This window comes from Stegodyphus dumicola, chromosome 12 (assembly GCF_044657685.1).
Source record: "Stegodyphus dumicola isolate Sdum_Otavi_A_Nest chromosome 12, ASM4465768v1".
Classification (NCBI taxonomy): Eukaryota; Metazoa; Arthropoda; class Arachnida; order Araneae; family Eresidae; genus Stegodyphus; species Stegodyphus dumicola.
Genome location: NC_140779.1, coordinates 46857876 through 46883619, shown reverse-complemented (window position 1 = coordinate 46883619; position 25744 = coordinate 46857876). Strand labels below are relative to the sequence as shown.

The window sequence follows — 25744 nt, the reverse complement described above, 5'->3', positions numbered from 1 at the left end:
AAATGCTAATTGCCTTTTACAAATTATGCATGTCTTTTTAAATTTTTCTTTCGCAATCTGTTATTTTATATTACCATTATATATACAGAGTTTTCAGCTTGATGAAAATAGTAAATATGTATATGTAAGAAAAATAAGAATATGTGAAAGATTAAATTAGCAACGTAAAGTTACCTTCTCAATTCTAAAAATAGTAACCTCTCTTTCTGCACTGCGTCATTTCTAAATTAATCCATGTCATATAATTCTTACGTAATTTTGATGATGTAAATGGAACTATAACTAACAGCCAATAGTAATTTTATAGCAGTATTAACGATCCAATCAAAATGCATTGAGAACCAAAACTATCTCAGTCGGAATTAAGATTTCATCTTGAATATAACGCACTTGCTTCCTACGCTTTGGCCTAGCAGGACTGTTGTCTGCCTGCTGCTTGCTTCTTGCTGCAAAGTTATCAAAAATGTAAACCTCTTGGAATAGGCACAATTAATGTGCCAACTTGTTTGTGAGACGCAACATGTTTACTGAAATAAAATTAATATTTAATCTGCCTTCAGCTCCAATTTCCTATTCATTATGGATCAACACTTCTACCCCATCGAAATTTCTGCTAGTCTTTACTTCTAAGTTTGATTTTATCACACATACACACACACGCACACACATATATATATATGTATATACAAATTATTTTTAAACAGATTAGCCTATCTGAGGAAAAGAGGAAAGAAGCATAGGGCAAATAAATTATATAGACCATTTTCATATATATATATATATATATATACGCATATAGATAGGTACATAAATAGATAGAGAGATAGATAGATACAGATAAGTGTGAGTTTGTGTGTAAGGTAAAAATTTGGAAATCAAACTAATACTTTTAATTTGCAACAGTCTCTTGGCTCTCAAAAATAGTAACATTTTATAATGAACTTATTAAACTGCTTCATTTTAAACTTAATCTCTTATCATTTGATTCTTGCGTAACGCTAATGATGTAGGCACTTATGTAACATTTCAGCTAATAAATGATTTTAAATTTAGGAACCGAAACTTAATACTAACTAATTAAAACAAAGCTAAACAAAACTAGCTCAAACTGATCGGAATTTCATCTTAGAAATGTTGCATTTTTTCAAAGTTAATGACGCTAACGTATCAGCCTTTAACTTGTTTTACAATGCACTTTTTCTGAAATGTGTTAAGAATGATTAAGTTTAAGACACAATAACACGCCGAATAAATACTAATTCAGAAGTCAAACAACAAAAATCAGCGTTAATTTACATTGATCCTGCTATTCAGTTCACTTTTGAACTTGAGACTTGCAATTCTCTTCCGTTTCTCGACATTCTGGTCACACGTAACACATCCAACTTCAGTACTACAGTTTACCGTAAACCTTCATCGGTTTGCCTTCCACCACACTTTAAATCATGTCATCCGACTAAACAAAAGTTAGCTTCATTTTATTCCTATGTTTTCCGTGCTCTTCAAGTTTGCTCCTCCAAACTAGCCCTTGATGAAGAATTAAATTATTTAAAAGCAATAGCTATTGACAGGGGCTTTTCACCCAACATTATTAATCAAGCAGTTAAAAAATTCTCATCTCAACACACTAAAAGCCACACTCTTATTTTAGGAGATTATAAAAATTCTGTTGTCATTCCCTTCTTTCCATCAATTAGCTATAAAGTTGCACATATTTTGCAGAAATTTAACTTTCGGGTTGTTTACTCTCCCATCAATAAAATTCCAACTTCTATACTCAAGGACCCCATTCCGGATATGAATTCCTGGGGTATTTATAGGATTCCTTGCCAGTGCGGTTTAATTTACATTGGCCAAACTAAGAGAGCCTTAAAATTTCGCGTCAAAGAACATAAGGCATATGTTAGAAAAAAGGAAACACAGAAGTCTTCTGTTGCTCAACATTGTTGGTCCGAAAATCACACTTTCAATTTTTCTGCTGCCAAAATTATTCAAAAAACATCTTCCATTGGAGAACTGGATTTTCTAGAGGCATTTCACATTCATAAAAATCTTTCTGTTCTAGTTAACGATCCTAATTCCAATCCAAATTTGCCTTCGGCTTTTAGAGAAATTATGTTTTAGTTCTGGTTTCGCCAACAGATGGCGCCACTTGCTTATTCTTGTCCAGGCTTTCTTATCTTATCTAAACATTATTTCCTATCTTGTTCATTTACGGTTTTGCAGCTGAAGATGATGGTTCGGTAAAACCATCGAAACTAGTCCTGTGAAAATTTTGTAAATTAACGCTGATTTTTGTTGTTTGACTTCTGAATTAATGATTAAGTTTGTTCAGAACATTTAAACTTAATCACAGTTACGTAGATTATTTCTAAATATTTACTGTACTTTCTATTAAGATTTTAAAATTTTTGTACATATAACAAAGAATATTAGTTTTAGTAAATTCTTTCTTTCTTTTTTTTTCTTTTTCTTTTTTTTTTTTTTTTCATTATGCAATTGGAGTTCATAAGTCATTCATTTTATTTGTACAGGGTGCTGCAATACTAAACATGTTAGCAGATTCCGTTGGTATGGAAACTTTGCAAAAAGGATTGTCATATTACTTGAAAAAATATAGTTTTCAGAACGCACGTACTGAAGACCTGTGGAATGCATTTACTGAAGTAAGTATCTTGTTTTGAAATCAAAGGCATTCAAATAAGACTTCGGGCGTTTTATGAATTTTCAACTAATACTGTAATAATAAAATTTGCTGAAGTAGCAAGAAGATTACTTAAAACATTACTTCAAAACCATTTAAAATTTAGTTACTCACTGCTAACATCTTCTAAATAGTGTTTGCGGTTTTGCTTATTTAGACTGGCCTTTCTTCACTTAGTTGATTACGTTTTGCGTTTTAATTGTTCATATTCTGACGTAGTTCGTATCTTAAAACCATTAATATAATTAAAATAAATTCTGGGAAGGAAATTAGCAATAGAATAAAAGAAGTTAGGTCCAATGTTTTCTGTTTAAATATTACTTATTTATTAACTAAATTTTAAAACCAGCGCTGACTGAATTCTTTAATTTAAGTGCAAAACTATTAAAACTCGTTTATTCTCATTACAATATATATCTCTTCCTAATTTACTTAATTTAGATATCTCTTCCTAATTTAATTTTCGCCTTTGATTTTTAGGTTGATGTGTCACACATAAATGTGTCACAGGTTATGGATACATGGACGCGACAAAAAGGCTATCCTCTCATTACTGTTACACTTGAACATCCTACAGTAAAGGTAAAACAAGAAAGATACCTGCTTAAAGCACCTGAATCCGATGATGCCTCGTCTTCAGACGTGTCTCCATATGGCTACAAGTGGTTTGTTCCTGTCACGTACGTCACTGATCTCTCAAATACACAGAATACGTACTGGTTAAATATGTCTAACGGTATGAAACTATCTCCAATCACTAAACGTGCACTAACCGTACATTAAATGAAAACGCAAAAATTATTTATTCAATATGTCTAACGGTATGAAACTATCTCCAATCACTAAACGTGCACTAACCGTACATTAAATGAAAACGCAAAAATTATTTATTCAATATGTCTAACGGTATGAAACTATCTCCAATCACTAAACGTGCACTAACCGTACATTAAATGAAAACGCAAAAATTATTTATTCAATAAAATGCTTAAGTATATGAAGACATTGTTTCAAATATACTACTTTGAAAATAATGCAAGATCTGATATAATTTACATAATCTTTTAAATATGATACTTTCAAAGTAATATCAGATCTGATTCAATTAAAAAACAGTGACAAAATGCTAAAAACATTCTTTGAAATAATGGGAGAAATATAATTATTTTATATGATTACATTTATTCATGGATAACAAACAGAAATTCAAAACTGTAATCTTAAAATGATTATAACTAATGTATTATCATAATATATTCCATCAACATCATGATATGATTGTTAGAATTATGAGATTTTCGGATAGAAACTTATGGCATAGAAAAGCAAACGTAGATCAACGCACAATTTTTATGCAAATATAGAACTCCAGAATAAAAATGATGTTACCTAAGTGCATTTTATGTTATGATTGACGTTCAAAGCACAAACGTAGTTTTGAAAATAATGAATTCTTCCTCAAAAAGCGAGGTTTATTTATTTTAAGTGTCTTTGTTAGTTATAGGTAAAATGTCCTTTTCAGTGTAAAACCAAGACATCAAAATTTGAAAACTTATATTCAAAAACCTATAATTTCAACTACATTCTTTGTAGTGATGCGTATCTGAATGTAATGCACGTTTAATAGACATCTGGCTAGATTTAATAATTAAGCACTTGAATTAAATAATGGCCCTCACATGCTTACCTTATATTTAAACTAATTTTGGATTTCATAAGAGTTTTGAAAATGTTTATTGTTACATGGAGAAATATGCATAAATGTGATTATTACTAGTTCCTATTCCATGTTAAAATTAATCCTGAGACATCATGAATAAAAGAAACAAGTATATGCCTCGAATACTTGAACACCACTTTTAGTATAATTTCTTCAAGTCTTTTATTTAAGTCTTTTAGTATAATTTCTTTAAATAATAGTATCTTATCTTCTTACTATAATTTCTTCTAGGCATTTTTGACAAAGTTAATTTTGTAACTTAATGATGATATAAACAGTTATGGTCTCAGGAATTTTATTGTGTATGATATATTGAGGTAATCATGATGGATTATATCTATGTAGAAAAAAATATTTGATTGATTAATGCAGGTATCACATTAAATCTATAAATATTTTGGCGCTTTTAAGAAATATTACTTATCTCTATGCATTTTTGACCACTAATTAAATTTTAATATTGTTGGTTTTCAAATTTTAATTCATACATGTCGAATTCATGATATGTATGAATGATAAAAAGAATTATGGGGCTTAAATTTTCAGTCCTTCAACAGGATATTTACAATTTTTTTCAAATAACATTGAAAATGATATGTAGATTTAAGCAAGATATGTAGTATTTAAGCAGACTTCAATAGCCGTAACTGTTTCTTATACCTAATTTGTTTTTGTTAGGGAGAAATTATATTAGCTACATTTTATTTTTTACCTCAAACTCTACTTTGTCTAAGTGAAATAATAATAGTAAAGTTTTCGAATATTATTTAACCAAAAATCCCGATGAAATTTCCAAAATTTACGTCTTTGCTGTAGTTATTATTATTATTATTATTATTATTATTATTTTGCGCAACTAAAATAATTAAGCAATTAAATTAATTTTTAATGTATGTTTTTGATGAAAAATTTCATTAGGTGAATTCGTTTTACCCGCTGAAGCAAAGTGGCTCAAAGTAAATTTCAAACAAACTGGTTTTTACAGAGTTATGTACGATAATGACTTATGGAAAAAGCTGACTGATGTGCTGCATTCTAATCATAAGGTAAAGCATCTTTACTTGATTCTATGTAATAGAGATATATAAAATGTAAAAATTTTAAATGTTGATTTTAAAAGAAATTCTTGGCTGAGACATCCGCAATTTGTTTAAATTATTTTAAAATAACACTTGATTACTTATTCCCAGAGGTTTTAGAATTACACGAACGATATATGGAAAAGAAGTATGCCACTCTGCATTGCCAAAGCCACAGATATGAGTACCTGTTCTGTTAGCAGCAAAATTATTTTGATCATTTGCATGGAATACATTATTTGAATGGTTGAAATGGAAAAAGCAGAAGTAAATGTTTCGGTGAAATACATCATTGTAAAGAGAAATGAGGGAATAAAATTTATGAGGAAAATACTCTTAATATATTCTGGAAAACTGGATGGATATTAATAACATTAAGTAAAGTTGTCTGAATTTTTTGAATGCCTAAAACTTCAAAAAATTCTAAATCGCCAACTAATTAGGTTTTTCTGTTATTTTACGAAAATTAAATTAAAAACAATTATTACGTTGTAATCGAAAATAAGCTATGGAAACGTAATATATTTTGTTTCTCTAATGAAGATACATTTTCCTTGAAAATGAAATTAAGTTCTCTTAATTTATTCAGAATATGTTAAAAGATGCCTAAGGTTTAAAAAATTAGTGTTTGGAAATGGGTCTCAATTATTAGTATCTGAGAAATGCTTGAAAGTAAATTTCATTAAAAAAAAGATAAAAAGGATGTGCAAACGAAATTGAGATTTTGAGAGATCTTGTAACTACGATAAAGAAGATATAGCATGGCATTAAAACTGTTGTGTTTAGAGGGAGAGTTCATTTTATGATGATAAATTTTTTCGCTCTATTTTATATTTTGAAGCCCAAGAATCACGTTACTTTTAAAAGAAGTATAATTTTCTAAATTCTTTAAAATTAAAATTTGAAAACCTATTGGGTAAATGCTCTTCTTTGCTCTTGATTATGTTTCACGTACAAAAACAACCATAAAATTGCAAATTAAAGTAAACAAATTTTGTATTGTTTATTTGTAAAAAGAAATTATCTCCAATGTTATATATCTTTTTAAATAGTTAGATACGTTTACATATATTCTAAATTAAACTGAAATATTAGCAAAAAAAAAAGTTTCAATTTCTTTATACGAAAGCAATACTTTAAAAAAATGGAGTAAAATTAATAATCAATTTTAGCAAGCAATGAAAATATTGAATGATTTGCCACTGAACACTGCATTCAAAATAGAGGAGAAGATTTTGATTTTACATTTTCCATTTCACTATGCACTACCGGTTTCAAATCAAAACTTTGAATTGAATACAAACTTCTGGAGGGGTTAGTTTACTCAATAACAAATTGGGATTAGACTACAGTGTAGGATCTGGGACTCCATTGCCATGTGCAAGTAAGCACAGAACACGCCAAATGAAATAGCAATACGTAAATGAAGAAGATTATTTTATTACACGGAATATAACAATGCGATATTAAAAGAGGTCACAGAAAGAATTCGAATTTTCGGTCGCCAGCTTCAATCCAAACCTGTCATCTGCGTCGTATTGAATTACCGTACATTTCGGAATATTCTAGGAGTCTCTCGGATAGGCGCGGTAGGCAAATACGTGTGATCACTCACTCTCCAAAGATGATCCTCCTCACTCTCCACAAATGTGTTCAGATTTAAATACTCTCTAGTATCAGGGCTGAAATTAACTGGGTCTCATTATATAGTTGGATATTTAACAGTTTGGGCAAGACTGTTTTCAAAAATCTAATAATACCTTCCATCCAAACGTTTGGGTAAGAGATATGGGCCTTTTCAGTGCACTCCCACACTACACATTGCTGGACTACGGGTTGGACGACAAACCATGTTTTTTGTGCAGTAATGGAGCTTTCCAGCACCCATACATCGAGTTATGTGCATTGTAAAATTTTTGCCTGGTAAAGTACGTCTTGACTGTGAATAAGAAACGGAAATCAAAACAATGGAGTCCACTTTACTTTTCTGCGGATTCTGTTCAGCAGGAGCAACCTTTTTGGAATAATTATCAAACTGCTGTAGTTGTATGCGCTACTTATGATATGGATGCAGATGATTCGAATTCAGGATACTGCAGACGGTTTAGTGAAAACCAACGTGAGTAGCGATTTCTCGTGCACGGGAGCGTTCAGTGTCTTCGACATATCGAAGCACCATTTTTCGATTTCAGGGGGTCCATGAATTTCGCCCAAGTCCATGGAACGTATCTAGAAGAACACCTTTCATATGATCTTCAATGCAACCATAAAAACCTTTTATGTCCGGAATATGCTTCAACAGGTAACGCTGTCGTGCAGAGTCTCAAACATTGCAATCAGAAGCTGTATATCTACTGAGTCCACATTTGAGAAATCTTTCATCTTACTACCTCTCTGGTTCGACTGGTGGCTTCTCTAAGCAGACATTTTTCAAAGTTCTCCAACGATTCCCTCTGTCTCGTGGCATAGCTCTTTCGACCTTGCATTTTTATCTGATTCCAGTTTGCGTTTGAGTAACCTACCCTTGCGCACATGGTACGGAATCGTCCTGTGCATATGTTGATACGTATCCTTTATAGACATGCTATATATACTATGAACATCTCTTTCATGTAGGTAAATAGGCAATGTTTTCGTATGTAGTAGATAGTGTATGTAAGTTTTGTATCTGCATATATTTCTTACGTATACAAATTCATTTATGATTTCAAAACTAATAATTTTTATTCATTATTCAGGAGAGATCTGCATTTACATTTTGCTTACTTTGTGTCTTTTAGACTTTTTCACCTTCTGATCGGGCTAATCTACTGGATGATGCTCTGTCACTTACAAGGTAATATTATTAGCCGGAAAAATCTTTCAATTTGATTCTTTACTAGTTATGAAATATAATTAAAATGAAATGAAGGAGATGATTTTAAATTAAAATAAAACGAATGGAAATATTTACATAAAAAATGGGAGGGATATTTTAAATAACATTGCATAATAATTTTTACTAAAATATGGTTAAATTTAATTCAGGGAATTAACAAAAAAGATATTTCAAGATTTTCTGTTCTTCAGCAAAGCCTGGTTGTTTCCTTTAAAAGCAGGAAGGAAACTTTTAGCATGATGTAGGATGACATTTCGATATTTCTTATCACACTCCTGAATAATTATATTCCACAATAATTTTAAGTTTGTTACTATATGCTTTTATGCAATATGATTAAAAAATATCTGACAAAACTGGAAATGTAGGCACAGGGGAGCAAACTAAGCAATAGTGGTATTTATAAAACTTAAAACTTGCACTTTCAGGTGATATCGGGCATTGTTAAGTAACAAATAAAAGCGCTCTGGTGACTTATTTCGAAATTCTCAGTGCAAATGACAAACTCCATGCATCACTCCATGAGCGCGAAGTTCATTGACATCTCATAAAGTCGCAGTAACGAAGACAGGAGAAACTTTAAATACAAACTACCTTGTTGGAAGCAAGGAATCTACAGCGTTAAAATACCTTTATATTGATGCTGCAGAAATAAATAGAAAGTATTAAGTGGACATATTGAAAATTCTTTGTATTTAAAATTAAATAAACTATGAAAACAAAATTACGCTTAAGATATCCATCAAGCTATCGCCGGTACCTGTACGTTAACAATCATTTTTTATAAATAAATAGATCGCAAATGTAGGGATGTGTATTCAACTTTGATAACATTTTGAATCAAAACTAAACCGAAGTACGCCCATCAAGTTGAAAGTCATGTTGAGGGTTAATAAAATTTAATCTACATATCACTGTGTAAGACAGTACAGTAACTGTAGATTCATTTTTAATTAAAATTGAATGAAAAATACTGGTTCCCTTCAAACATGAATAGTGACATAATGTTGATCGTCATTGTTGTCAGACGGTCGCCGATGTGCTGTGGAGCAATAAATTAAGGAGATTTGTAGAATTTAATTCGAATGACAGCAGTATCCGTTAAAATTGTTGGGGGATCGAAGACTTAAAAGTTAATGGTCTTTTGGGGTGAATCATTCTATCACTAATATAGGGAAGTAGATAGATATTTAAACTGAAATTATTTTGAAGAACAACGACACTCTTTAAGGCTGTCGACTCCCACTGAGCAACAGATTGAAAATAATTTAGAGTCAATCACTAGTCCACCATTGTTGTTGTAGGTCATCACAATTACAGTGGGAAAGTAGAGTAAGTTTAGAAAAACGTTTAATTTCAAATGAAGTTGAAACATATTGGTTCCCGCCAATGCTTTTTGTGACCAATGATGCCAGCAAGTTAAATATCACATGGAATAAACCAACAGGTTGCTTGCATTGTTGCTAATTTTATTCGCTAACTCAATATAGAATCTTAAATAATCGTAAACAAATCACCATTTTGCAAACTATAAAGACGATAAGAATATAAATCTTAAAATAATAACACTCTAATGAATAAGATAAATCTTAAAGGTATATTCCCTTTATAGCATAATAAAATAAAATATTTTCAATTTCTAATTTGCACATTATTTGGATTGCACTACTTGAATTTAAAATCTTTTTTGATGCATAATAAGAAGGTCAGAAAAATGTTGAGAACCTTTGCTATAATGTTCTTAAATTGATAACAATTTCTAAAACTGAGTTTTATACAGAATCAAAAATTCTAATAAAGGAAGTATGAAAACAATAAATACTGGATGAGTCTTGCAATGCTTCATTTAGAAATTTCCTAGTGCATTCAATTATTCTTCTTCAGTTTTCTTTTTCATATTATCTATTGCAACATGTTATGAAATAGCAGAAGCATTCGAGTACGACGTGTTAGCATATTGTCATTGTTGTTCATATAAAATCCTAAACGTGTTTTCTAGAATTTGCTTTGATTTCATTTTATTTACAACAAATAACGAAATTTTGAAAACTCTTTGTTTTTACCTTTAATAATTTTCAATGTTATAACATATTTAAATGTGTATTTTTAGATCAGGAATTTTGGACCCCGTGCTTGCTTTTAATATAACTCGTTATTTAGGAAAAGAAGACGAATATGCACCTTGGCAATCAGCCGTTCTTCGTTTTGAACAAATAAATGTACTCATGCAAGATAATCCTGCTTTTCTTTCATTATTCCAGGTATGTGTGTGAGTTTTTATTTACTCTTTGCCTCTTTTGGTAAGGTTTAAAGTACAGACAATCATGTATTGCCGGCAGGCGCTTGCCTATTCGTCAATGGTCACTTCTCAGGACAGAAGTGGTGGCCTTTTTATTGTGGAGGCACCAAAAAGGCGGTCACCGTTACCTCCTATGAAGGGACGGACAGTTACAACCATGCCTTTTCCGGGATTCGAACCCGAGACCTTTGGTATCGCAGTCGGCTCCTTATAAGAAAGTGTTTTAAAATTTTATCAGCAATTTCATACTTCCATTCTTATTTTCTCACTGCAAAATGACTATATTTTCAGGTCGCTTGTCCTGCTATTATCACCACAGGTTTGCACTTAATTCAATGCATTTGACGAGCTTATTTACATTAAAATAGTCTAAAACATATAAGAGCAAAATATGAGGCTGACATTTAGCTAATATATGCTATTAGTAATGCGAGGTAAAGTCATTTGGTAGAATTATTAAAAGATTGCCCTACTGTTGACATAAGAACACTTAAGTATTCAGCACTAATAATTGTTTTGGCCGGTAACGAAACCTTACCGAAATTATTCGAGTCTATATTACTTTACATTCAAGAGGAAACAAATTTTCTCTTCTCATTCATTGAATAAAGAAACCAAACAGAACTCAATTTAAATTTATATCGTCTTTGTCCAAGGGGGCTTTGTCCGTGAAGGACTATCGTTTTCGTTTTGCGATTTTGCGTTGGTTCACTATAAATGTCCGTTTCACTTTTCAAACTGTTACCACCAAATGTAAGAGTCCTGCATTATATTTGAGGAAATTAAATAATGAAAAATCTGCATTAAATGTATGTATTTTTCTCTCTTTGTGATTAAACAACGGTATATACAGCCATCGAATTTTGTATGACGTAATTCTACTGCGAATATGGGCATGTGGAGACCCAAATTTGAAATTTGGAATTTGTTTTATTATTGATTTCATATTTTGTAAATCTTTAACGAATTTTTGAGTAATAAACTCAAGGATTTTAAAGCGAGCAATGGCAATGTTGTACAGAAAAAAACATTTTTATCTTCATCGTGCGTGTATCGAAAATTCTTAATGATATGCTCAACTTAAAAATATTTTGTGCTCTTGAACTGAATTTTATGGTTTAAGTGCAAAGAACATGATATTTAATAAATAGAGGTAACAGGCAACATGTTAAAAAAACGGCCAGAGTTTGTTGATGACAATGTAATATGGAGAAGCTATGGATCAAAATTAGAATTTAATGTTTAAATGAGTTTTCGCGCATAATCTTCATTTAACGAACAAGCTAAAAATATAAGAATGTTATTATTTGTACTAGTTAATACAGCATAAAAAATCTTTCGAATGAAGCTTGTATGACAACTGTAAATTAATTTTTAAATGTTTTGAAAATTTTTGAAAATTTCCCTCCATTATTCCACTGTTTGACGACCATGATTTTAAAATTTCAAGATCTAAAAATGTATGAGATATAAAGTTTTGAAATTTTCTCAACTTATAAAACAAACATTTCGCTCACTGTTAAAATAGGAAGGATAAACAAAATATTAATTACATGACTTGCTAGAATTTTTTTAAACTAGCCGCATTTTTATAAGCTTAATTTCCTCATGGTGTTTATGTTATCAAGATGGTCAAAGCATATTCGTGGATGTTTAAAGCATTTCCGGACAGGCTATGAAGTTCAACATTTGCATACACAGGCACTGTGGATGACAATACTGTGCGGTGAAGTAACGTTTCAAAATTTGATTTAGATGTTTTAAAATTTAATATCGAAACGATTTTTCGCTCATATCTTTGGTTAATGCACAAAACAAAATTTCATAACTTTATTGTTTGCACCATCCTTTTAATGAAATTCATATCAAATTTTTTTAACGTAACTTCTAATTTTTAGAAAAATCGGTAACAGAATTGTTGGAAGTAAAAGAGTGTTTTGGCAATACTGAAAAACAATTTTTCAGTTGAATAATTTGATTGATAGCGTGTTAGTAAGAATAAAATTTTAAAAAAATTAAGTTATTAAAAATAAGCTTTTGTTTTAAATTTATAAATCTCATTAATGGACTAAAATTAGAAAAATAATTTAATAAATAATTTTTACGAGAACAAAAAATTAAATAAATTTCTTTACAAACTTCTTATATAAAAAGATATATATCTTTCTAAATTTATCAAGGATGCCCCGCTATTTTATTTTTCGCGATATAAATTTGTACATGGATTTTGTAAAGAGTATTATGCAATCTCGTATTCCCATTAAAGTATACAATAAATTGTTTTCCTCCGTCCGATTAATAAAATGATTTATCAGTTTTAAATAAAACATTTTTTTATTTACTTTGCTTGTCGATGTATTTTTTATTTACTTGTCTAAGCATTTTTATTCTTCCATAATTGATTTCTGAATCACGTGATTAAGCATTGTCAGTATTTTTAATGTTAATTTTTTAAAATATTGTCTGTCGCTACTATGAAACAAATTTATTAGCCCAAAAGTACGTTAGCCCAGAACTATTAATTGACTTTTGGCATTTTGCGTCGAAAACTTTAAAGGACTGAATCTTTTTTCAAATTGTTGCCACTAAATATTATCGCCCTGTATTATATGTAAAGGAATTAAATAATGAAGAATCTGCAGAAATGTATAAATGTATATATGATACTAGAGCCATCAAATTTTGAATAACGTACGTCTCCACCCGCATATGGGCATCTCGATGCGCAAATTTGGAATTTGTTTTATTATCGATTTAAAATTTTGTAAACCTTTAACGAATTTTTATTAACAAACTCAGGAATTTCAAATTGAGCAATGGCAACACTGTACGGAAAGAGAAACATTTTTACGTCTAGGGCGCGAGGCTGTGTGGCGGAAATTCTAAAGATATGCTGTTTTACTGTTTTTAAATATTTTGTGATATTGCCGTTGAATTGAATTTTATGTGGTTTAACCAACGGGAAGGCACGTGGGTGTATCATACCCCAACCCTACATAAAAGTGGAATATTCCTAACTTGTGAAACTGAAATTCTGTGCTGCTTTCAGTAGCTGACTTTCTAGTTGTGGTTGACTTTCAGAACCGCTTTTTCTTTGCCTGTGTGTTTCAGAAAAAGATTTATCGGTATTTTGTTGGAACTGGGGTATGATACACCCCACGCGCCTGTCCGTGTAAATATTCAGTCAGAAAAATCTGACTGAATATTTAGTTCAGAAATTTATTTCTAGAGTGTAACAGTAAATATTTCTACTCGCAAGTGATTTTAAAGTACTTGACATTAAATTCTTAAAAATTTCTAACTGCATTATGGTAAAAAGAATGAGTCCCTGTGAACTGGAGATGCAACGTATATGAGATTTATTAGAAATATTTGAGAGCGATGAAGATTGCATTTCGGAAACTGAAGATAAAACTAAGAATATTTTCTACAATGTTTTGAATTCGAAAAAGATAAAACATTAATTCCTGATGTTCCTAAAAAAGGAAAAACTGTTCTTATGCTTTCAACATTATATAACGATCATACTATAGATGATACTATTGGAGAAAATAAAACGTCAGGAATTATATGTTTTAATAATATGACTAAAGGAGCAGTGGATATGGGGGATGAAATGTCAGCCAATTATTCAATTGCCAGAATAACAAGAAGGTGGCCAATGGTAATTTTCTTTCCTGCACTGAATGTTGCTGTAATAAATGCTTGAGTTATCACATTCAACTGCTAATCCACCAACAAGAAACAGAAGTCTGTTTTTGAAGGACTTAGCATTACAATTAATGAAGAAAAGTATTGAACAAAGATCAGAGATTAATACTTTTCCAAGAAATTGACGTACTGCATGCAAAACAAAAGCAGAAGTTTCGACGAAGAATTAAAACGAATACATGAAATTCGAAACAACTAAGTATGAAAGATGTGTTAAATTTTTTGCCCTCTCGCCAAGGACAGAAGAACGTGAATGCAATGTTTAAAATGTGAAAACATTCTGTGCCAAGAACACATGAATGTATTTCGTACAAAGTGTGAAGAAATGAAATAAGCATAGTGTATTAGAGATGCAATGAAACTTAGAAACATGATGTTTATTATTTTCATTTATCTTAATTTTTAAGATTATTTCGGAAATCAATTTTTTGAAACCCAATTATTATTCACTTATTTATAATGCACGAGAACAAAAAAAAAGTTTTGAAACTAAATAATACTATTTTTATTGTATTTTAAACATTGGGGTATGTGATACCCCACGCGCCCACTCTAGTAAGTTTTCTTGGTGCGACTTCCGCCGGGTTAAGAGCGAAGAACATGGTATTTAATAAAAAACAGTAAGACACAAAACGTTAAAACAATTCCGCCGGGTTAAGAGCGAAGAACATGGTATTTAATAAAAAACAGTAAGACACAAAACGTTAAAACAAACGTTTGCTCTATCCAAAGAAAATTATTTGGATCTTATTAATAATTAACGCTCTGAAACGCATGCTTTTGCGATATCATAAGCTACGATAGGTAATATTATACATAAAAAAGGAAAACAAAAAATAAAATTTTAGCTTCATGTGGAAAAATTGTTCTAAATGCGTATCCAATGAAAACATGAATGTTCCGAAAGTTGCAGAGGTAAGATATTTAATATTAAAAAAAGTCTGCCAAGTCAAAAGACAGTTTCAAAATCCTTAAACTATTCCATGTCAAATGTAAACGAAGTTTTTAATGTTGATCTAAATCTTAAAAAGGTGAAAACACATAATATGCATCGTTTTTCTCCACAATGTAGCGCCGAATGCAGAACGCGCTGTAGAATTCTTTACATAAAACATATATCCGAACAAAAACGGAAAAATATTGTCACAATACATGACTCTTGGGTATATTTAAAAAACTACAATAAAAGGCGATCCATTAATTATCATCAAAGGGGAGAAAAAATCTTAAAACATGGTTCAAAGAATCTAAAGAAAGTTTTTCAAATGGATTTATGATTGTTGCTGGTTTTTCGTATAACGGCAAATTAAAAATAAAGAGAGTGGAGGGATATGTTAAGAGGAACTTTACGTATTATTAGAAACATGTTTTATACCCAGTTTTCAAATATGAAATACTATTCTGTACACACAGAACCATCAAGCAATGGAACTGCATCAAGACAAAGCAAAAAGCCAGACATGAAAATCCACTGTTAATTTCCTGGAACAAATGGAACAAGAAACGGGTATTAAGGCTAAACCCTTCACTCATATTCCTACTAAATCTCTTGCTGTATCATTCATGCATTTTGGACATTTAAAAAGGGGACTGACCAAACCTCGATCAACAACCCTCCTTGGACTTTGGAAAGCTACTCAAGAGGAATGAGATAAAATGCCTCTTCTGATGCTACAAAGGTTTTACTGTCTTGTAAATCACGGTGCAGAAAAATAAGAAAAAATACGCGTTATCATTTACATCACAAAAATTTAGGCAAATTATTTCTTTAAATGCAATGAAAATTGTCTTAAAAATGCGCGAACAACCTTGTACATGTTTTTCAACTTGCTAAAGTCTTAAACATGTATATTCTAATAACCAGCTATTCCTCTAGATGTGCAGCATTCCCCAGCCAACATGTTCTGTCCGATCTATTGAATGCAGAATCTCTCCAATGTTTCAAAAACAAGATCTTTCTAATCATTCTTATAAGAATAAGAAAGCACTTTACTTAATGTAAAGCTTCTTAACTAAAACGAAATTGGTAACTAAAGAAAAACGTTTAAGAACACAGTTTTTTAAAATACACCTAAAGTTATTAAGTAGGTAGAAACGAAAGTAAATTAATACCACTTTCATATTTAAGTGGCTTGAATCCCGATGTTTGTGTTCTCAATATAAGTCGAAAAAACTACATTCGAGGAACAGCTAAATTTATTTTTAAATTGTTTCACTCAATTTCTTACAATTTACTTCTTTTTTCTTCATAGCCAATGTAGAGATAGATATGTGTATTTCAAGATATAAAATAGGAAATCAGCAAACATTGAATGTTAAACTCTTTCAAGGAGATTTAAAAAAAATCAAATACTTGTTTATTTTAAGCGTATATGAAAGGTCGCTGTGGCAAGTCAAGCCGAAAAAATGTTAACTGATATTTTATGATATAGATATGAAATTTTATGATCCAGGTATCATTAACATTGTTACAATTGCACTATTTTTTAATAAACCTTAAACTGAATGAAATTAAACTTTGCAAAGTTTTGAATAAATCATTTAGCAAATTTTGATTCAGGATTCGAAAGGCTCAAATGGCGAAGTATCCGAAAAAAATCGTTTTTCAAAAAAATCGTTTCATCATTCGAATGTTTGAATCACTCATATTTACTTTTCTCAATTCTAATATCATTAATCTGAGTAATGGTACTAAGCTATAAATGGAGTGATCATTGATAATAAACATAAAATCATAAATTAAGCAGGAATTTGTTTTGTTATTGTTTCTTAATTAAAATAATTAAAATGTTTAAACCAATGTATACACTGCCTTTCAGAAATATGTTGTGAAATTGTTAAAACCTGCCATCAATGTACTAGGATGGGAAGATGAAGGGAGCCTCATGCAAAAGTAGTTCTTTTATTTCCTTAATTATTCTTTAGTCAGTATTAAAAAATAATTCTTTAGTAATATAAGTAATTCTTTTATTTCTTTATTTTATTTCTTTCCTCATGTCTCATTCTCAAATTTTTGTTACATATTTTTAATTTCTTCCAGAAAACTGCGATCCATCATTTTGGCAACATCGGTACTGTATGGGGATGAACAAACTATATCTAGAGCAAAGCAAATATTTCAAGACTGGATGCAGAACGGTGTAAAGTAAAGACGGCTAAAATATTATTTTATACATGTGTTAATTAATTTGCATATTATCAGTCGTGATAAATATTGTATTCTTTAGGTTAGTTAGTTCTTCTAATGCATATATAGAGCAAGATGTAAACTTTAAGATAGGAACTAAGTAAAGATTTGAGTAATAAACAACTCTCCCTCTAAAACAGAAAATTAGCTTAGTCTTATATTCATTGCTGACACGGGATTGACACGCATTAATAAGCCTCTTTAGAAGTATTGAAGTTCGTTTTCATATTGATATAAATAAGACTCTTCTTAAATCCTGATTATCATCTTAATTTTAGACTGAAGTGGTCTAGAAGTGAGAAATAACCACTAAGAAACTGTGTTCTAATGATTTAGAGCTTAACAATTGCACAGCCTTTAGTGACGAAGAAAATTATATTTTGAAAGCAAAGCAAAATACAAAAAAATCATTGCGAAGTCTTAGTGCTTTTCAAGCTTAGAAGGAAGCGCTTTAATACATAACATGTACACATAGGATGGAAAAAAAAGCAAAAAGCCATAATTATGCAAATGTGTTTCCTTTAATACTGAAATAATTCTACGGAAAATTTTAAAAAGCACACAGGATAGAACAGTAATCTGTTTACTCAGTTTAGTTTATTTAGAATTCGTCTATGACGCGAATATAAAAATGAATTACAAAAATGGGAAATAAATGTAAATTACCTGAATAATGCAGCATTTTAAAGAATATTGAAAAAGGCCACCAAATGTAGTGATATCTCACTTTCATTTCTCTCATTTTTCTTATATGTTATTGGATGAGATAACAGATCATTACTAAGCTTTTCCAGATTTAGCACATGCATGTGGTTTACCGATATGCAACCAAATATAAATAAATTTCTTTAAAGAAATATTAACTGAAAAATGGCATTAAAACGCTAAGCAGCTGATGGAAAGCCTTTCAGAATGCTTTCGAACGAGATATTATTAGTAGCAGCTCCATCTTTTATCAGGAATGAAAAGGATGGCAGATTATCGTTTTGCAGAATAGTGGGATGCGGATTGTTGAACTTTTATTGATGTGTAATTTTCTTTTCAGTCTCTTTCAAACATTTATCAAAACTTCCAATCATAATTGTTCCTTTTAGGCACTGAAATAATAATCTCATAAAGAAAAACATTTTAATCCACTTAATTATAATCTGTAACTTAATCACGCATTTTATTTGCCGTTATACTTGTATTTTAAAACGAAATTTAATATTCCCAATAGTTTTCAATTTTAATGACTAAAAATGATACATTAACAACGATTTTATTGCTATTAGTTAAAGTTGACTTGCATACTTGTATTTAAAATGTTTGAAAACGTGCTCAAGATTGTTTGAATTTATACTTACTCATTACATGGATGCATTTAAAATTTTATATACATTAAAAACTTTCACAGACATTTTTGCTTGTAATGATATTAAAAAATTACCTATGATATTAAAAATGATAAGATAACCTTTTTAATGTTTTAAATTTATCCACCGTATATCCTGTAGTGTTATTTTATTTATTTTTTCACTCCTGCTTATTTTAAAAAATTGAAATTGTCAGAGTGCCGCCCAACTTGCGTAGTGCTGTGTATAATGCTGCTGTTATGTATGGTGGCAAAGAAGAGTGGGAGTTCTGCTGGAGACAATATCAAGAAACACAAGTTCCTTCTGAACAATACCTACTTTTAGCTGCTTTAGGAAGTACTCGTAATGCATCACAATTAAATCTGTAAGTTGAATTTTATTATTTGGATGTATTTAACAAATAGTAAATATTCTTTTATTGAAATAATGTTTTATTAAGTTTTAATAATACATTTATTTTACATATAAGGACTACAGTTACCGAGGTTTATAAAATTCTTCGTGACCTATGAAGTGCACTGAATTTAAGTATTGCATCAACTCTAAAAAGTTTCAAAATTCGTTATTAATATTAAATGCTGTTGCTATATGTAACAATCAATTGCAAAGAAGAGGAAGGTTAAAAATTCGCTATTGCTTTAAAGTTAATTTGATACTGCAATTCCAAAGTAAACAAGTAACACCAAGTATAAACAATTATACAATACTAAAGCAGTTAAATTTAAGGCAAAAAAACCTACTGTAATTACTATTAAATTATGTAAACTACAAAAAATTGGAAATCTGAAAAGATTAAAACGTATTTTTTAAAAACCTAAAAAACATCAGCACATTTTGTTCGCTAACAATCAAAATCATTTTAAAGACAAAGAAATTATATACAGATAATTGCAATAAAGGGTCAATTAGCTCAATTCGAGGTTTCGTACAGACTTATCAAGGGAAAAGGTGTAAGAAATCTCCAATTTAGTTAATACCATAGGCACGTTTCGGCAATGTATCTCAATTGCTATGTGTAATATACATATTTTAATATCGTGTCTCTACAAACAACATAAATGCACTTATATGTAAAGTTAACATTTTGTTTACAGTTTTAATTTTTACGAATTGACTATGGCTGTAATAATGGCATTATGGTTTAACATTAGGCTAAAAACAACCTTAGATTAGAATAAATCTTCGATAGAAATCCATTTATTTCGAGGGAATCAGAAATGGATCTCTTTTCTTCAGGGAAAAACAAAATTCATTTTGCAGAGGTGGGAGAAGTTACAACTGTTTCATATGACATCCAATGAGCGAATTAAAGCAAAGTGAAAAAGGATAAGATATTAAATTTTGAAAGTGGTGAGAAGAACTAAATTGAAATTTATGTCAGCCTTTAAAGGAAATAAATTTTTATGAATACAAAGGTTTCAAGAAAATCCAGTTGACCAACTGTTATCAGTTAACGTGACACGTCTATCTTATAAACTCTAAATTTCCAGTGCAACTTCATGCCTAGAATATGTACATATTCTCTCACATCTAGTTTGCTTAAATTATCATCGTTATATTATTCGATAGAATATTTACAAAGAGTAAGAATCAGGCTAATGAAAGCAGTTAAACGCAATTTAAAGTGGCTAGAGACTTTATAGAGAAGAGCATTAATATATATATTACATCAAAAAATGGATAGGATAAGTTCTGTGGTTCGCATTTGTTATAAAGCTTTGGTTATGTATCTATAAAACTTGCAAATATTATTGTAGTTTTTTTCATGTTATTTTCTTACAGGTATTTAAATTATTCTATGGATAAAGATAAAATAAGGCCTCAAGACATGTTTCTGGCAATTGCTTATTCTGCTCGTAATCTCAATGGTCGTTCTTTAACGTGGAATTTTGTGCGCTCTAACTGGAATCGGTTTTTGGAAACGTATGTAAATTTTTATTTATACCTTAAATTATCCAATATAATTCATGTATCTAATGCTGTGCCTTGTAATTATTATATAGCTTGCTAAAACTGATGATAAAATTACAAAAGCTTTATTCAAAATTAAATAACTGACAATTCTGGCAGCCTTCTGTTAACAATTCTTTCATATTTTGTGTAATATATTTTAAAAACATACCTGCGTATTCAGGGTCACAGAAAAAATTAACTTTATTTAAGAAATTTTATTGAAAAAAAAAATTGAAGGTGCTTATTAATTTTTGTCACGAAATAAGCAGGAAAATTTAAAGTTTTTGAATATCTAATTAGTTAATATTAATCCGAGTTCTCTTGGGTCTTGCCGATATCAAAACTGTATTCTATTTTCATTCTCACAACGCAGATTCAAATTTGATATTTGACTGTAGTTACGGCTGTAAGATGGTAGCTACATCTTCTGTCTCAGTGTTGCTCTCTTTATGTTGTTAAAGGTGTTACCTTCATTTTTTAAATTATTGCGACATAAGAACAAAGAATATTGATTTGTAAAAAAGTACAATGTAGGGATTTGATATCAGGTCCATGATTTTCTATGATTAAGAACTTTATTTGGACCCACCAGTGAAATAAATTTAAACTTTTTTGTTACTCTTAATGGAAAATCATTTTTAGGTGTGCGTAAATTTTCTTATGGTATTAAATAAAAGAAATCTATTATGTTTTAGAGTGCATTTATTGGCTCTTAACCTACAATACTTTCGTCATCCTAAACACCTGCTACAATCGATTTGATAACTTTTCCAATTCCCGCCGGCAAAATTCCTTTCCAATTTTGTGGAAGAAGTTTACGGCCTATTGCAAAGATCTTATGCGTTATCGTATCTTGCCCCTGCAGGAATTCGTGTAATGGATGTATGAATTAGTAACCTGTTGAAGTAACCAACGAATTCGCGGTGGGGAAAGCGCTACGAACTTCTCAAAAAAATTGTTCCTGTAACTTACCTATATTTGAACAAATGGACCGGGTCTTCATTAACTTAACGAAATACAGCTGCTTGGTGAATCTTCCATTATGCGCAGTTTTCTCCACAGGCGTTACGAAGGTAGTCCATCCTCTAGGAAAGTACCTCATTATTTAATATTCGGCCGATAATAACAATTTACAACAACCGATTGTAAGATTCAGCTGATCGTAACGTCTTCTACTCTTTCCTCTGAAATTCCGTTCAAATGTACGGCAGAAAATTTTGTGGATTTTGAGGTGGATCCTGAATACTTATCTCGCCTACAAACAGCCTTGCGTCTACTGACATTCTCGTGAAGTATCTAATTCTCGTCATCTGTTATAATTAGAGTACCGTATTTGCCGGCTTATAAAACGCACTTTTTTCTTATGAAATTAGGTCCGAAAAACAAAGTGCGTCTTATACGTCGATACATATTGCGTCGATACGTTGTTTGAGAATGTTTCAAAGCTTCATGGGATGCTGTGAAAGCAGAGACCGTGGTTAAATCATTTAAAAAGTGTGGAATTAGTAATGCACTGGATGGTACAGAGGACAATTTGTTGTATGAGGACTCAGATCTAATTTAAAAGACTTTTCAAGTGACTCTTCATTTAGCTTTGGAGATGAGTGTCTGGGTTTTGACGGAGGAGGTTGAAAGGTGTTCTTTCCCAGATAGATTGGGTATTTTCAGAAAGTATTACTTTGTATTTGTATTACTTTATATTTAAAATTCTGTAAATTCCTTATAATGATCAGTAATAAAGTTTTATCCTTCAAAAATGTACATAAAAAAGAGGGGTACGTCTTATACACCGACAAAATACGGTAATTCCTCCAGGAACATACTGTGTACAATGTTTAAAATAATTCACATTCTTCTCCGCGTCTATTTTTTCAATTCATATGATATCCACATCTCTCACAATTCACAAATGTGGTTTCTAAGAATCTACTCATCCAAGACATGAATCATCAGCATACCTACTGTCATCCCAAAACTTCCCTATCAATTTCAGCAAAATATTCTTTTCATACTCTTTTACCTTCTGCAGATTGTCTTTTCTCAGTTGTCAAGGTAACTTCTGAGACTTAGCTGATCTTCCTAAAGCCTCTCACCATTACTAAATTCGAATGCAATTTTGGCATGTCCATTCTGGGACAACATAGCCACATAGCCTTTGACATGTTTCTGCACAGTGAGTACAAGATCGCAGTTATACAAAAGTCAGTGCCTAATGTAATAATTTTTTTTAGGTGAAGGCCTTCCTTTTTTTCCGTTTTCTTTCATGTATGGCTTAGAAATAACTCTAAACGTCCTTTCACCAAAACGGATATTAGATAGTTGCAAGGTCTTCACCAAAATAAAACTGCAAACGTATTTGCACATAACCATAATAGACTCTTAATTTCCCCCACAATAATCATTTTTAAATGTAGAAACAATTAGTTTGCAGCTTTATTTCAGACTTAAATAAAGGCTTTTAATTAGATTTTTATTTCCTTATACGAAGTAAACTGAATATCGCAATTGCGAAAAATTTCGGTTATTTTAGTTTAATAAAAATATCCATTTTGACCGTTTCTGAATCCATTTAGAGGACTTTTTGCATGGCATCTGTACGTACGGACAGAATAAAGTACTTTTTTTTATCAGACTGACTGTAAAGTGGATTTGAAATGGATTTAAAAGGACTTTTTTCATGACATGTGTACGCACATACATATGTAATATATGTATCTCGCATAACTCAAAACTATTAGCAGTAGAACGTTGAAATTTGTGTGTGGGACACTTATATTATCTAGTTGTGCACCTCTCGTTGTTCTTGCAATCGCCTGAACCAAAACGTATATAGATGTTCCCACTGGCCTATCCGGCTTAAAAGTCCTTACTTGGCTTTTATTTTCACAATCTCTGGGCGTAGTTATATACTTCCAATTACAAAAGTGTTTTAAATGACGAAAATAATCATGTTTGGGCACTCTCAAATAAAATAAATAAAAAAAAAAAAAAAAAACCATTTGATAAATAACGAAATCTAACTAATAATCCAACTTTTAATGCAGCCTCCCACTTCCTATACTTATTTTGAATAAGTTTTATATTCGTTATTAAAAAATAAAATTGGAAGAAATTTGACACGTTTATGACAAACATTGAACGGGATATTTAATTTTAAAATGTGCAACTTTTGATGTCATTTTCAACTTGCCTCGAGGAATCGGTTAATTTAGAATAATTCGAGGAAATAAGTTTAAATGCAGTGCAGGAAAAAATGTGTATAATGTAATACAGGGAAGTCATGTGGCGTCCACATCGGAGTTTTGATTTTGAAGAATGAATTATTTTAAGAGCTAATAACATATTTTAACAATATTTTAAGAATAAACTGCTATGTTTGTTTAAAAGTTTTGAGTTAAGAACATTTTAATCGTTCTTCAGTTTAAAAACTGGTTGAAGAATTTAAAAAATGTTGAAAATATAACGGTTTAAATCAAAACTCAGATTTTCACAAACTTAATATTACTATTTTTTTTTTAATTTTAACATTTTTAACTGAAGAAATATTTGCAACATTTCGAATAGAAAAATTAAGAGGAATCAATACATCAGATTTTTGAATCATTTACTGGTTGATCAATTGCATGTTTGCGATTATGATTCACAACTTGCTGTTCTTGCTTATCTGGCGTAAAAATGCATGACGTCATCTTTTTAAATGCTAAATAACTTAATGACGATCAAATTCATTAAATTTATGTTTTACAAAGTGTGTTTTTTATAAGGTGTAAAGATATTCCTAAGTTAAAATATCATTTTATAAAACCTTGGATTATTGGAAATAGTACTGCCACTTTGTTATTTTATTTAATGAAATATTTATGCAGTTAAAGTATTATGCGCAAGTACTAATACCAAACTACTTTAATCCTACATGTGTAACTTTTATTCACCTTTTTGCTTACTTTGTTATTATTACTTGTACATGTAAATTGAAAATTATCCTTATTTGCCAACTTAATTCCTGAGCAGTCTATCATGTAACTGTAATTCTAATTTCAGTTTTGGCGAAGAATTTTTTGCATTGGGCATGATTATAAGTGAAACTGTTTCTTACTTCTCTACTCAAGCTGATTATGATGAGGTTTGTATTGATAATTTTATTCCAGTTATGCTATATATTACATAGCACATCATACTATATAGTTAAGAATTTTTGATTAATATTGCTAAAATTATCCTAGCTCAGTTATACATTTAAGATAAATATTAAAATGCGGAGAATATTATTATGAAATTTAGCCTGAATGTGCCATTCAGTTATTTTTTAGGAATGTCAACACATTTTAAATCGTGAAGATTTTGGCCACATCTTGAACATTGAAGGACTTTAGCTTCATCTTAATTCTTCTATATTTATTTAGTTTTAGTAACTAACTATTCCAGTTAATTTCCATACGTGTTTAACCAGGTTTACATCCTTGCCTTCTCCGAGATTCGAACCCGGGCCCTTCGGTATCGCAGTCAGTCTCCTCTAACCGTTGTACCGCCCTGGGCGACATTTCACACGACATTACTCTTCCGAACCTGTGGTTCGCATGGTTCTTTCAATATGACATCAAATTTACATAAGCTTTTCATTGAGATAGGAAAATATTGTTTCGTGCGTACGGGTTCGTAATAGACTGAATGCACACAGTTCCGATAATAGATCGATAAAATGTATTTCGACAAAAGATATACTTCAGAGATCTGGAACTTTCCACAAAAATAGTCGCACAATGCTTCACAGTATCACAGAGTGTAATTAATTACACTTCCAGTAATTACACTTCAAAACGTTAAACACAACGCAATGCCAAACGAATCTAAAGAGCGA

The 25744-nt window shown here is 30.6% G+C and overlaps 1 protein-coding gene across 2 annotated transcripts in view; it reads left to right on the top strand.

The window, feature by feature from the left end:
* The window catches only part of LOC118184096 (endoplasmic reticulum aminopeptidase 1-like), a 55326-nt gene that overhangs the window by 28023 nt on the left and 1559 nt on the right, over positions 1-25744 (top strand). For both annotated transcript variants that reach the window (XM_085827684.1, XM_085827683.1), the window contains exons 8-17: positions 2535-2666; positions 3185-3440; positions 5343-5470; positions 8284-8339; positions 10492-10642; positions 17211-17284; positions 17432-17536; positions 19130-19297; positions 20716-20856; positions 24928-25009. In XM_085827684.1, the coding sequence (XP_085683810.1) occupies positions 2535-2666; positions 3185-3440; positions 5343-5470; positions 8284-8339; positions 10492-10642; positions 17211-17284; positions 17432-17536; positions 19130-19297; positions 20716-20856; positions 24928-25009 (1293 nt within the window). The remainder of the gene's footprint in view (positions 1-2534; positions 2667-3184; positions 3441-5342; positions 5471-8283; positions 8340-10491; positions 10643-17210; positions 17285-17431; positions 17537-19129; positions 19298-20715; positions 20857-24927; positions 25010-25744) is intronic.